Here is a 13753-nt window from a genome sequence, read left to right as displayed (position 1 = left end):
TAATCAGTCATTAGTTGAATGGTTATTATTGAATATCACCAATGTACTTAAACATTAAACCGGCACCCATATACATGCATATTTTGTTATATTATTTAACCGTACTAAGTAACAATAAGAAAGGTAATCAACATCATATATGTTAAAAATTAAAATTTTACAGTCACATTATTTTAACCATCTGAAGATATCTGATATATCGTAAATGGAGATTCCATTTACGATATATTATACAAACAATTTTTTTTGGAGATTAAATTTATTATTAATAATGAAAGAAATATAATGTTTTAATAAAATAATAAGTTAGTACAAGAATATTTATAATAAAGACACCAAATTTTTAAAACCATATTTATTAAATGAATGAAAATAAATCTTACCTTGCCTAGGCGGAGCTGGAGATCGGAAGCCTCTGAGCGGGGGTTCCCCGCCAGCCTGTAAGTCCTTATAGGCTGCGCGTCTTTCCGCCGGTGATAGTGGCGCCTCCGTGTCTTCTCTACGTCGAAATATTAACGTCGAGTCTGATTCGTATCCCGATTCTTTCAAAGCCCTTAAAGAAAATATGAAAACTAAATATGAAAATATACAATTATCATTATTATAAAAACGAAGATAATTTTATTTGATATGCCAATTAAATTCATAAATTAAAATATGGAAAATAAGTAGTAATAATACTAATCGACTTCATTTATAAGGAATAATGAATATACCTTGCCATATTCGATTTCGATAGAATAGCAGATGTAAGATCTTTTTTTTCCTTAGGTGATGCATGAGATTGGGACAGTGCGTTCGATTCATTTTGCTGAAAAAAAAACAAAAATTACATTAATATCCCGAACTAGACTTACAGTTATGCCTTCATCACATATTCATTTCATTTTCTGTAATGAAGTTCAAGAAAAGACATAAAAAGCGACAATAATTATGTCAAAAAAATAAACAACGACAATTTGAAAATACAATTTCGTAATTGTTTCTAAGTTGGATCAAATGAAAACAACTATAATATAGTTCATGCATTTTAGAAGAGCGTACTTTATGTAATGCAACATTCCTTAAACTATCAAAAATAACACGATCGTGGAATTTATTCGCAATGTCATGGGACGTTACGCAAAATCACTGTTATTTTCCTAGTTATTTTATATTTAAAAAAGTAACAGTCAGATTCGGAAATTAGGTAACGTAACACCTAAAAATGTTATTACGTATTGTTAATTTCATAATACTGGCGAAGTGTTGTTTGTAGTTTGATGCAATAGCAAGTATAATTCGTGGTATACTATTAAACTATTGAAAAATATATTTCCTAGTTGAAGTTCGATCATCTGTATATGCTTGTTTTTTATTAACAAATATACATGATTATTATGCAACAATACAATTAATTACTTTTTTTTAGTCACAAGTTTTCTCCACATAACATTTAGAACGGTCAACACAAAAGGTTATGTTTACTTGCTTTGCATTGGTTAATATGAAAATGGACAGTATTTTCATGGTTCGTAATTTCTGTAATAATAATTTAATTATACACGCATCACGCACATAATGCATTAATAAGAAGTTTCATTCATTTTTTTGGTAATACAAACTTAAACACACATATAATTATTTTTAGCGGCAAATAGATCATTTAAATATTGTATAAGTATTAAATAATTATTATTTAAGTTTGAATTATTGTGCATGATATAATATATTTAAAACATGCAGAAGCAATTTCATTTTTAACAACGCACAATGTGATTACTAAGCAAAGCTGTCGTTGAAAGTATACATGTTAATAAAATATACTTTAATTTTTTTGTTAAGCATTATATGATTTGAGTCACACTTCACTTAAATTGTAAATGACTTTTTTCAGGTGCCAATATACTATACAAAGTTCTAACAATACACGATTAGGTAAACGATACACGATCGTTATAAATAAAACGAAACGAGCGCCACAATAAATAAGGTAATAATCACATTGAGCATTATTATCAACATGAAAGGCACCACAACATGCAGACATGTTAAGGAACCTTACACTCTTCTGGATAGCACGAGCGAGTAATGTGGAGTAAGGAGGCAGAGGGGAATTCTCGTCTAACCACTGTTAGTGCCGGCGGCGCCCAAGCAGCGATGTGGACATAGCATTAAATGCATCAGTGAAACCAATTATATTAGCTTCGACATAAACGCTTCGATGTTATTAATAACTTCTATAATTACTTACTATTTAACTATGTTTATTATTATTTATAACGAAATCAATAACTGAAAATGTATGGTAAAACATTGATTCTAAAATGCTTAATTGAAATGACAGTTGGTAACAATGAAAATTGTATTAATATTGCATTAACACAATTACGAAAAGATTAGAAGTCTTATATAACACGAGGCGTTTATATCATCGCTAATCTCAAAGGTGTTAAGTGGCAATGAACAGCTTCTTTATAATAAACTTAAATATTAAGTGTTACTTTTTAAATACAATATGTTAAATATTGTTTTCAATGAAAAAATCAAATAACCTTAATTATAAATTAAGGATATTTTAATGCAGAATATGCAATTTCAATATCCGTTAGTGTTATCAACAGCTTAAGAAAGATAATGACCATTATCTGTCCACAATGAAATAATGAAAAGACAATATATTTCAAACTGTGTTCGGATTTAATTTGTTTTTTTTTTTGATCGACTGAAAGTTAAAGCCAGTATTAAAATACGAAACAATATAAAATGTTACAATAGTTATAACACAGTTACACAGATAAAAAATTAAAATATCGTACCCCGTCAAAAATGTCCATGACCTCGTCCCACCACTAGAAAAGAAAACAAATCCAATTTGTGTTGCTGATATCTAAGATACTATGCAGGCTGTTAGTATTCAATTTGAATATTTTATAATTTCGCGAAAACATTGTGAGATTATGAAATGAAAATGGTTTGGAATGAAGATTTGATTTTTATTTATATTATCATCCAGTTCCAAATTATGAGTATGGCGATATCAACCTGAGTTCCCATGTGGTGGAAAAGCAGAGAGATTGTCTGGGTCTTATTTACCTGTTTGGCCTCTTTGTCAATTACAGAAGATTTTCCCGGCACGTAGTTCTCTATTCTGCCCGGTTGGCTTTTGTATACTTCCTGTCGGGCCCTTCCTGATGCTAATGTGCTGTATCTAAAAATATTATGGTTATAAATATTTTTTACACATATCGAAAATATTTCAGTCTTTAAAGAAAATTCCGTATTAGACTGCAGAATTTAAAAGTATTTTATTTTTTAACGCATATTTATATTCCATTTAAATTTGTGATCGTCTTTTATTTTATTATTTTAGAGTTTTTTATTATTTTAAAATAAATCACCAGTATATAAATAATATTATAATGCAGATAACGATACATATTATAAAATACGTTATCTACTTTAAATTTTATGGAATATACCTATTATAATTATCTATGCTGTTGCGCATGGAACGCGTACCTTATTCTAAATTTAATTTTCTTTGGCAAGAAAGTTTAAATAAATGAATAATATGACACATTTTAATTCTTAAGTCACTTACTTATTATTCGCTACATATGATGACGTATCGTCATATCTCCTGTCTTCCTGTACTGAGGCAGTACGTCGTCTAGGACCAGTAGTGACGTCACTATCATATGCATCACTCCACGTGCTCGATGCCAGCCTACTGAGACCGCCTTCAGGTTCACTGAGGTATCCAGAACGGGGATCGAAGTACGCATACTGCGACCTGTTGCTATTTGGTCTTTGCAATTCACCTAAAATACAATTCTTAATTATACACATCACGTATGATATTTGTTCAGGGTTTTGTGATATTATAATAGTATTTCAAACTGTTCAAACACTCGTATATCTTAAAGTATCAACAATTTATTAAACTTGGAAATGGGTGTTATTACAATAATACATTTTTTTGTTAATATGCACTATATGATTTATTATTTATTTCCCGGGTATTTCGTAATGATGTGTTCTCGATGAATAGCAATCTGCCATTCTATAAACGCCATTAAAGAGTGCGTTTATTGCAATTTCTAGACTTAATGATGGACAAAGATGCAAGCAACAAACAATGACGATGCGTTGAGGCGAATGGTGATTTCATTTCTTTTCAATTGTCTCTAAAGTATCGCAAGCGTTAGTTTGTAAATACTGATTGACAACAACTTACACACACACACACAATGATATTCTAATGAACAGATATGTTATATCCATACTAAATAACAGAAAAAAGTGTGCCGCGCCGGGGAGCGTTTATTTTTACATTACAGTAATAGTAAGTAGTAAGTATACAGTTAAAAGTAAAAAGGATAGCTTGATAAAAACAATAAGTAACAGGGATAACTAGATGTTTTAATTACGCAAAACGTATTACTACGTAATTATGACGTATTATAACGTATTACTACGTAAAACGACTAAAGGGAAACGTCCCAATTAGGACGTTTTCTAGTCTTCATTTTTGCGCGTTAATAACATATCTGTTTACTAGAACATCATTGCACACACACATATAAAACGCAATACAATTCAGGATTTCAAGACATCGGTAAATCAATGATATGTACGTTTTTTGTTACGTTTTGTGTGTTAATTTTATATCAAACTCAACGTTATGATTTATTTAGAGTTTATTGAAGAAAGCGGCTTTTTTTTTAAATAATTATACCAAAACATTAAATATAAATATTATGTCGAATGTAGTCAATGTCAACGTATTCAATTGTTATTGTTCAAAAGCGTTAATATTTTATGGTGATACAGCCACCGATGCATGGAATAATTTTGAAAATATGCAATAATCACCTCGGCGGTTTTTGTATCGTATAGTCACATAATCCTCTGAAAAAGAAAATGTATGAGGTTTGTGTAAAATTACTGTACAAAAATAAATTATAAATAAAAAAAAATGAATTATATAGGGAGTTACATTTTGGAAACTTACCGTCGTATTTGTTTTTGTGTATGGTATCGTACATTTTTTTGTACCACCTCGATGGGTCTTTCACTTCCTATAAACAAATATATTAATATACCTACTATTCGATTGACACAGATTTGAAAAATATGTCCCTATTTATGAACTTTTTATTTTTTTATGGTATAGATTGGCAGACGAGCATATGGGTCACCTGATGGTAAGTGGTCACCATCACCCATAGACAATGTCACTGTAAGGAATATTCACTATTCCTTACATCGTCATGTGCCACCAACCTTGGGAACTAAGATGTTATGCCCTTTGTGCCTGTAGTTACACTGGCTCACTCACCCTTCAAACCGAAACACAACAATACTGAGTACTGTTATTTGGCGGTAGAATAACTGATGAGTGGGTGGTACCTACCCAGACGGGCTTGCACAAAGCCCTACCACCAAGTAAGATTTGAATGACATGTCTCTATATATGAACTCCAAAACAGAATTTAAGACAGTGGTTTAATTCTTTATAAGGGTGATGAAACTCTTTAACTCATTTAATTATTATAATATGTCATTTCTTTAGATTTTTAATAATAAACTAACAGATCTGAGTGCTACGGGCATTCCGTCTTTGGTAGTTGGGCCGATTCCTTCGATTTTCTTCTTAACGTCATTCATCTTCTGACTCCGCTCGTAATCACTGCGATCGCCTTCTCCTTCGCTGGCGTATTCTTTCCGTAATGCATGCACTGGAAAATAATTAAAGTTATATCATTAGCTATTTAGTTATTCGTAATTTAAAAAAAAATATATTATCATTCCAGCTAACATCAGCTCGTAACATTGTAGAATTAAATATTAAAACATTATCTAGTAATAAATCAAGAGATAAATTTGAAATCGAAAGTTATTGATTTATTTATTTATTTATTTATTTATTTATTTATTTATTTATTTATTTATTTATTTATGAGTCCCCAACAAAGAATACACACTAATTACACATTCAAAATAAAACGGTATAAAGGTTACACAAGTTATGTGCTCCTTCAATTATAGGAGACCACAGCATGCACAGGAAAAAAAAATATTTTAAACATAAAGAAAATAAAAGTGAAAAAGTAATAAATGGAAGTAAAAATACAAATACAAATTAAAATCTTAAAATTAGGAAAAAGCTTATAAACTAAACTTTTTATTAATAATAATATCACGTTAGAATTTTATTGAGACACACTCTGAATTTGGACAAGCTGTAACGATGAATATCGAGTTCGATATTACATCTAGAAAGTTTGTTATATTGTCTACAGAGCCTTGGAACAGCAGCGTTATGTCCTAGGTTTGAATTAAATGTCGGAATATTTAAAAGGTTATAAGCTTTTAAACGAGGCAAGCGAGAAGGAACATTGATATTGAGCTTATGTAGAAGATTACTACAATCAATCACCCCATGTATAATTTTGTGTAGAACTGTAAGATCTATAATAATTCTTCGAGTTGTAAAAGAGGTCATGTGATAAAATTTAAGTCTATCGTTGTAACTTTTGATGTTTTTTGGCCTGTAAATCTTTGAAAGATAGATGGTGTAGAAAGCGTTTTTGTACTTTTTCTAATCTATTGATGTGGATATTATATTGAGGATTCCATATAGTGCTATTATATTCGAGTATGGGAAGAACCAGGGTCATGAATATTTTGATTTTGGTAGAATTGTTCTTGAAGTCCTGCGGAGTATAAAACCAAGAATTTTAAATCCCTTAGATACAATATTAAATATATGTGTGTCGTATCTCAGCTTTGAGTCTAAAGTAACTCCAAGGTCTCGTACACAGTGCAATAGTGAGATTTGTTGTTTGTTGATGTAATATTTATTCGGCTCAGCTTTTTTATTTCGGGTAAATTGTATACAGTGACATTTTTTTATATTAAGACTCATATTGTTATCCCTACACCAAATCTCCAATCTATTGATATCTTCTTGCAATTTATTTACATCATCGTTTGCAAATATTGGTTTCATTAATTTAAGATCATCGGCAAATAAGTAGTAGTTGGAGTGGTAAAAACATGTTGTGATGTCATTAATAAATACGTTAAAAAGATGATGATTGATGTTTCTAGTTATTTAATAATTTTAAGATCAAGGCTGTGAACAATTTTTTGCATATTATATTAATAAATTAATATCAGACTTTATAAAGTCAGTAAAGGTATTTTTAATAATTCTATAAATATCAAAAGATTGCTAATAATTCTTGTATTGATATATTTACCTGGGTCACCTTTGGGAGGCGATGGTCGGTCACGCGGAAGGCGGGGATCTCTCTCCTGTGAGTAATTGCTCGGTCCACGAGAGATTTGACCTTCTGGAAAAATAAAAGAAATATGTTTTTATATATACTTTCAGTTACATGATAGTTCGTTGTGTATGGTTTCAAATCTGATAATTGTCAGAAGTAACAATATATTTGTATATAAATAATATGAAAATGAAAATTGGAAAATAGCTGTAAGCCTTATCTGAAACAATCTGGTTGAAGGTTATTTATGATACACCTCGCTATACGTAACAAGCGCCTGCTCTAACAGAAAATCCAATTAGATAATAGTTATCTCAGACCGACCGTAGCACCGGCTCCTCAACGGCATTGTGACACCCTATTAAACTTTAATAAAACTGCCGGACCCTCGTCAGGTATCGCTTCGGTCATAGTAAAACGCTACGGTCCCGACATTTTTTCCATCTTCGATACAATATTGAATACGTCGTTCAATAATTGACAGCTACCTAAATGACCTTTCGCCCGATATAAATAAGTTATATGAAGGTAAATATGCATTTAAATGAAAATATCATGAATAAAATAGTTAATTTATACACCCTTTTTTAAAGTAAATAATGTTTATATTTAGGTATTCATATCATATATGATATGTTGCCGATTTTTCTGTAGATCTTTTACAGATGTAAAAATCTCTAATCAAAATTTTGCGGTACTTATTATGCACCTGAACTACACGTTATCAATATATAAAGCTGTATTTCGAAAACATGCATCGTTTTCCAATACTATATAAGCTTATAATTGGCCTGAAATAATATGATAATTTTATATCAATCAAGTTTGTAGTTTTTGCGTGAAACAAACCAAACAAATTCACCCATGAACGTTTAATTTATTAATTGTAGTAAATAAATTATAACATTGAAATAATAATTTTAACGAATTTATATACCACATAATTAAGTGAAAAATTATCAACAATTTTCAAACACAAATTATTTATTTAATTTAAAATGAATACCAGCTAACTAGGCCGGAGTTTCGCGTATTATTAATTAACGTTATTAAATTCAAAGGGATACAAATTTGAGATTACTGTAGACAGGATTAGGGATGACGATTCGAAGCAATTAGCAGGTAAACAATTTGTCACATTCGCAAAATATTTACATCGCAATAGAACGAGTTATCAAGTGTCAGTAATTTGCTACGGGGGACACAGTTATCAGCATTCCGTAATTTATAATGAAAGGGAAACTCGTGGACTATTTAGAAAACTTTGACGGCAATTAACCCTTGTTTTAACAGTATGGACGTGAATAAATTATGGAAGTTCTTGGTTCATAAATTTATCGAAACTCGTTACGAAATAGAATAGATCTATAGCATTTTTTGACGGAAAAAATCAAATATTTTAACTAAATACATAGAACATTTTAAACATTTACATATTTTACAAAGTTTAATTTTGTATACTATATGTATTGTACACTAATGTAGAGATAGTGTTAAATATACCTCCTACCTACTACCTTAAAATGTATTGATTTATATTGCTATTATTTAATTACCCATATAAACTTATTATTTCTTACGCATTCTTATATATGGCTAGACGGTTTTGACGGGACTTATATTTTCAGAAAGCTGGTGTAATAAGGAGTAACTTAGGCTACAACAATAAAGACGCGGGCACAGCTAACAAATATTTCTAACAGTGTCGATGTCTATGAGGGGTGCTGGCCACTTACCATCAGATAGCCCAATCTGCCTCACTATTTTTAATAAAGAAATAATAATCATGAAACTTCATAAGACCGAAACTTATTAAGACAGTTTATTATTTATTTATTATGTATTACTATGACAAATATTATGAGTGTAACTTTGTATGCGTAACGCAACCTAACCAGCGACCGGTCTTGAATTGCAATGCTGTGAATTACATTAAGATAATTATCCTCAGAGAATAATAAGGAGTATTTAATACAGTTTTATTATGTGAGTCTTTCGTTGTTTATAAGTAAAATTTTAAAATATTTTTATGTTTACACAATGAAGTATATATTTAGTCAATTTATCGTTGAAATGATTAATGGTTTGTGTAGATCAACTATTGAAAATAATACAGTTATCACTCTTAAGTTAAAAAAATATATTTGGATAGCCAATAATGTTTTTTATGTTTAAAACATGTTTTAACTTTACTAGTTTTTTATTTACAAGATTCAGAGAGATTATAATTTTATAATTCAAAAAAATATGTATATGCCTCAATTTACAAAATCTGAGTATTAATCTGGATATTACAGAAACATGTATTTTATCACTCCAACTCAATATTTTATGTTACGTAAGTATGAACATAAAAACGATAATATACTTTACGACAGTATATTACGTTTATGGGCATGACCGTACCATGAGGAATTAGAATCGAACCTAAGATGACAACCTTACCTACTATACAAGAAGACATAACTAGTCAGTACTGTTCCGTACATAGGACGTAATATTATAATATATTTTCATTTATATAAGAAACTAGGGCCCTCCCCAGATTCCAGATATACTACAGAGTTTTACTTGCTACTTTACTATATTGTCAGTATATTGTTATATAAAACCTACCTCTCGAATCACTTTACCTATTAAAAAAAAACGCATCGAAATTCGTTGCAAAATTTCAAAGATCTAAGCATAAATAGGGACATATAGCGGTGAGCGACTTTGTTTTACTATGTTATGATAATGAAAAGGAAAATAGGATATTATGATATACATTACCACGTGCTTTCTGCAACAGAGTCACGGTTGGGTTCTGAGCTCTCGGCAGACGACTGGTGCTGGGAGATCCCAAGGTATTCAGTCCAGTAACCGGTGCGCTTAACGAGGTACGAAGACGACCTTCGCTTTCTGAACCGCTAGTGCAACCGTTCTGATCAGAACTCTGAAATTATACATTTATATCTTATATTTTAATTATTATTCTATAGTAAATGGGTCTTGTAAAGTAAGCGAATATTTTGCTGATACTGTTTTACTAGTGATAAATGGAACCGGTCAATATTTGTAACAGCGAGCCAGTCAAAATCTATATAGCTTTGCTTTAACTAGTCACAGCTTTCATATAATATTAATTAATTACATTAGTCATTGGTTTAATCAATATATTGACTGAGGTGAGTGAACAGTTCATATTTACATAGCCATAATGTTCTGACCAATTTACAAATACCTAGGTGAGAGTATTAACCAGATGCTCTAAAAAAATTGTCATGATTGGAAGACAGTATTTAAAATAAATGCTGATTTTGATTATAGATACGTAATCTCAATAATACAGTGTGGAACTGACAGTCTTAGAAAATATAGAACTTACACCAAACTTTCGTCTAGGTGGTGGCGTGTCTTCGAAATGAACGGGACGGAAGGTTTTCCTCGGTGTCTGTGGTGATGTGGTGTTACTGCTCGGTGACCATACGGGCGGCGGCGGTGGCGGTGGTGCGCTAGGGCTTTCCGCGCTTGGCGTTACGCCCCCCGCTGGCGCCCCGGGCCGCCAAATGGCTAAAATAAATAATTTCGTTATACATACCTATTAAAAAAAACTAAGTACAGTAAGAGTATTTGAAACCGATATTTTTAATGTAATGAATACTCGTAACATATATTTTTTTTTTTAATAAATTTCTATATTGAAGAATTGAAACGAATACCTTATTTAAAAAAAGTAACAACACTCAAAATAAAATAATCTTAAAGATATAAATTTCCTCCGCACTTATTATTGTATTTTTGAAAAAAAAAACACATTTTGATTGTTATTAAATAAAATGTTCGATGAAGCTGTTAAAATAAACACCATTACCATTCTGTCTCTTAAAAAAAAAACGAAAGACCACAATACAAAGCGGATAAATGATTACTATCCCAGTTGAATAAAATTACTTGCTACAGTTAGGAAACAATATGTGAGCAAATAAAACTACGAGTAAATTCGAAGGTTGAGTTATACCTACTCCATTCAATTTGGGCATTTTCACACAGAGTACTGCATTTTACGATCTCGCTATAAATCTTCCTAAAACGGACAATCGACGTGTGTTTATTCGGTCGTTTTGAACAAATTGGGTTAGCGGACACACCCTATCTACATAATATAGACTGTTGGGTGATCGCATTTCAATTCTAATCGATAAATATTTACCTTTGCTAATATCAAATTAGTTTGAGTGTTTAATCAATCATAAAAAGCAGGTCAAGTGATTTGAGACTCGCTATCATCTCGATATTCGACTGCGTAATATTGTTCTTCACCTTTATTTGAGATAATAATGACCTCGATCTCTAAAATCTATTGTTTTACTATGCAAGTTCCAATTTGTTAATTGTTCGTAATTAAAATATTCTTGTTTTAATAATATGATGTTGTTTGAAAATTAAACTAGCATGCTTTTAATAGGCCTGATATTATTACAAATACTCATAAAACCTTCTAGGAAATCAGGCTAAGCTTGCGATTCGAGTCGCAAGGATGACCAGAATTAAATATCACGTACATTTCTAATAAAAGAATACAAAACGTATTTATCTCATAAAATATGCCACGGTCGCTGGGGATTAAATCAGATCGAGATAATTGATTATTTATTAAATTGTATGGATTCGCACGCCGGCATCAAAGGGAAACGTAAATAAATTAAAAGTGAGCCAAAGCGATTTCAATTAGGGCGAAATTGAGAAAGCCTTGCCCGGATCCATACGAGTGACTTTAAGTGCTCTGCAATGTACGTGGTTAATCAATATGGAGATTTGTAAACATTCAGAAATAAAAGCGCGCGAATGCTAAAAGTAGTCGCGTTAATTGATATTGTTTTAAGATCGTTGGGAAATATTTCGAATTTAGTTTTTTATTGCTTTTCGTTTTGGTTTAATTTGACTTGAATTGGATTCAATGACATTTTAAAACAAGTCGCTTTCACAAATATAGATTTTGATAGGAATGATTATTAACACGTCAATTTTATTATGCGTTTGTCTTAAACGTTAAAAAAATGTCTATCAATAAATCTGTTGCGATGAGATTAATACCCCAATCTAATCTACCGGTCGTTATTGGCTTGCGGAAGATGAAATCTCCGAGAGTAAATAAATATTTACAATGTAAATCTTATTATTCAACGACCTTTTTCTATCATATTATTTCTGCTTAGTCTTATTATATTCATTTATTATACTTTTACGTTTATTTGTCAGCGATCTTAGTATATTTGTTTATTGTGTGATTGTGATTCTGACCTGACCGATTTCGCTCGTAGTTCTCAATAAAATAAAGTCAATTAAGCAGGATATATTATATACGAATGTGTGAATTCATATAAGCACTCTCTATTACCTTACTTATTTAAATAGGAGACAGTTCGGGATTGGAACCAACGGCATAACGTGCTTTCCATAGCATGAGTGTTGTAGTTACAAATTCATTTAAAAAAAGTACGCTGAAGTTCTGCGCTAAATAATAGGAATTCAACTTTTTTACTTATTTTATTAACCAACCGGCGAACCGTAGTGTTATCTAACTTTCTTCTCGGGCTACAGTCATGTACATTTAGGATTCTCGTCACAAAAACGAACGCGCGCCTTGTTAACTCGCTATGCGAATGAAACTTTGCTTGTTGGCTTTTATGCCAAAGTTGTCGCAACTACAAGAAGGTCCTATTTAACTCTACATACAAATATATACACGTGATTGTGGAGATCACGTGCAACGGAACTTTTTCTTGAATGGCCCTTTAGACTAGACAGTATTCTTATTGAGGAATAGTATTTCTCATATACATATGTATCCGTTTACTTTTATAATTTGTGTTGAAAGCAAACAACTTAGTTTACAAGTGAATATATACTTATAACTTTCAGGTTAATTCGTTTTAAGCGTTTAGTAAGAAAGATAAAGTCTTAGTTCCCAAGATTGGTGAATTATTGATAATAGAAGAAATGGTTCCGATTTACCAGTCTTTTTACCAATTTAAATAAAGAACGATTTTGTCAGCGGTAAAGGAAAATATCGGGAGAAAAAGAGAGTAATGCCACCAATGATTGCTGGTTCAAACCCAGAAAGGTACCATTGAATTCATATGCTTAATTTTGTGTGTATAATTCATTCCATTGCAGTGAAGGTAAAAGTCGCGAGGAAAGCTGCATGTATATAATTTCAATGAAATTCTGTCACATCACACACACATATATTGGAATAAGATTCAAACCTTCCCCTCAAAAGGAAAAGGAAGCCTTAGCTTTGCTATGAGCAGTTTACAGGTTACTTACTAACAATCTTATAGGGCATAATGATATATATTCAGAATATTATTTTCATTTTAATATTTCGCCTACAATATTGGGATAGCAATCAAACGAAGCTATGTTGCAAACGTTTTTACAACTTTGTCATAATTAAGTTCAGAAATATTTGCAATAAATATTTATTTATG

General features: G+C 31.0%; 1 protein-coding gene across 7 annotated transcripts in view; it reads right to left on the bottom strand.

Annotated features, from left to right (window-relative positions):
* LOC124532248 (repetitive organellar protein-like) overlaps window positions 1–13753 on the bottom strand; it is a 79787-nt gene that overhangs the window by 22068 nt on the left and 43966 nt on the right. For 3 of the 7 annotated variants that reach the window (XM_047107032.1, XM_047107030.1, XM_047107033.1), the window contains exons 3-13: window positions 10645–10829; window positions 10050–10212; window positions 7251–7343; window positions 5578–5723; window positions 4997–5063; window positions 4858–4893; window positions 3584–3803; window positions 3076–3190; window positions 2799–2831; window positions 717–811; window positions 384–553 (exon numbers count right to left, since the gene is read on the bottom strand). In XM_047107032.1, coding sequence (XP_046962988.1) covers window positions 384–553; window positions 717–811; window positions 2799–2831; window positions 3076–3190; window positions 3584–3803; window positions 4858–4893; window positions 4997–5063; window positions 5578–5723; window positions 7251–7343; window positions 10050–10212; window positions 10645–10829 — 1323 coding nt within the window. Of the gene's footprint in view, window positions 1–383; window positions 554–716; window positions 812–2044; window positions 2111–2798; window positions 2832–3075; window positions 3191–3583; window positions 3804–4857; window positions 4894–4996; window positions 5064–5577; window positions 5724–7250; window positions 7344–10049; window positions 10213–10644; window positions 10830–13753 lie in introns of all 7 variants that reach the window. The other 4 variants (XM_047107036.1, XM_047107031.1, XM_047107034.1 and 1 more) reach the window with 2 other exon arrangements.

Source organism: Vanessa cardui, chromosome 9 (assembly GCF_905220365.1).
Source record: "Vanessa cardui chromosome 9, ilVanCard2.1, whole genome shotgun sequence".
In the NCBI taxonomy this organism is placed as follows: Eukaryota; Metazoa; Arthropoda; class Insecta; order Lepidoptera; family Nymphalidae; genus Vanessa; species Vanessa cardui.
This window is presented reverse-complemented; position numbering and strand designations above follow the sequence as displayed.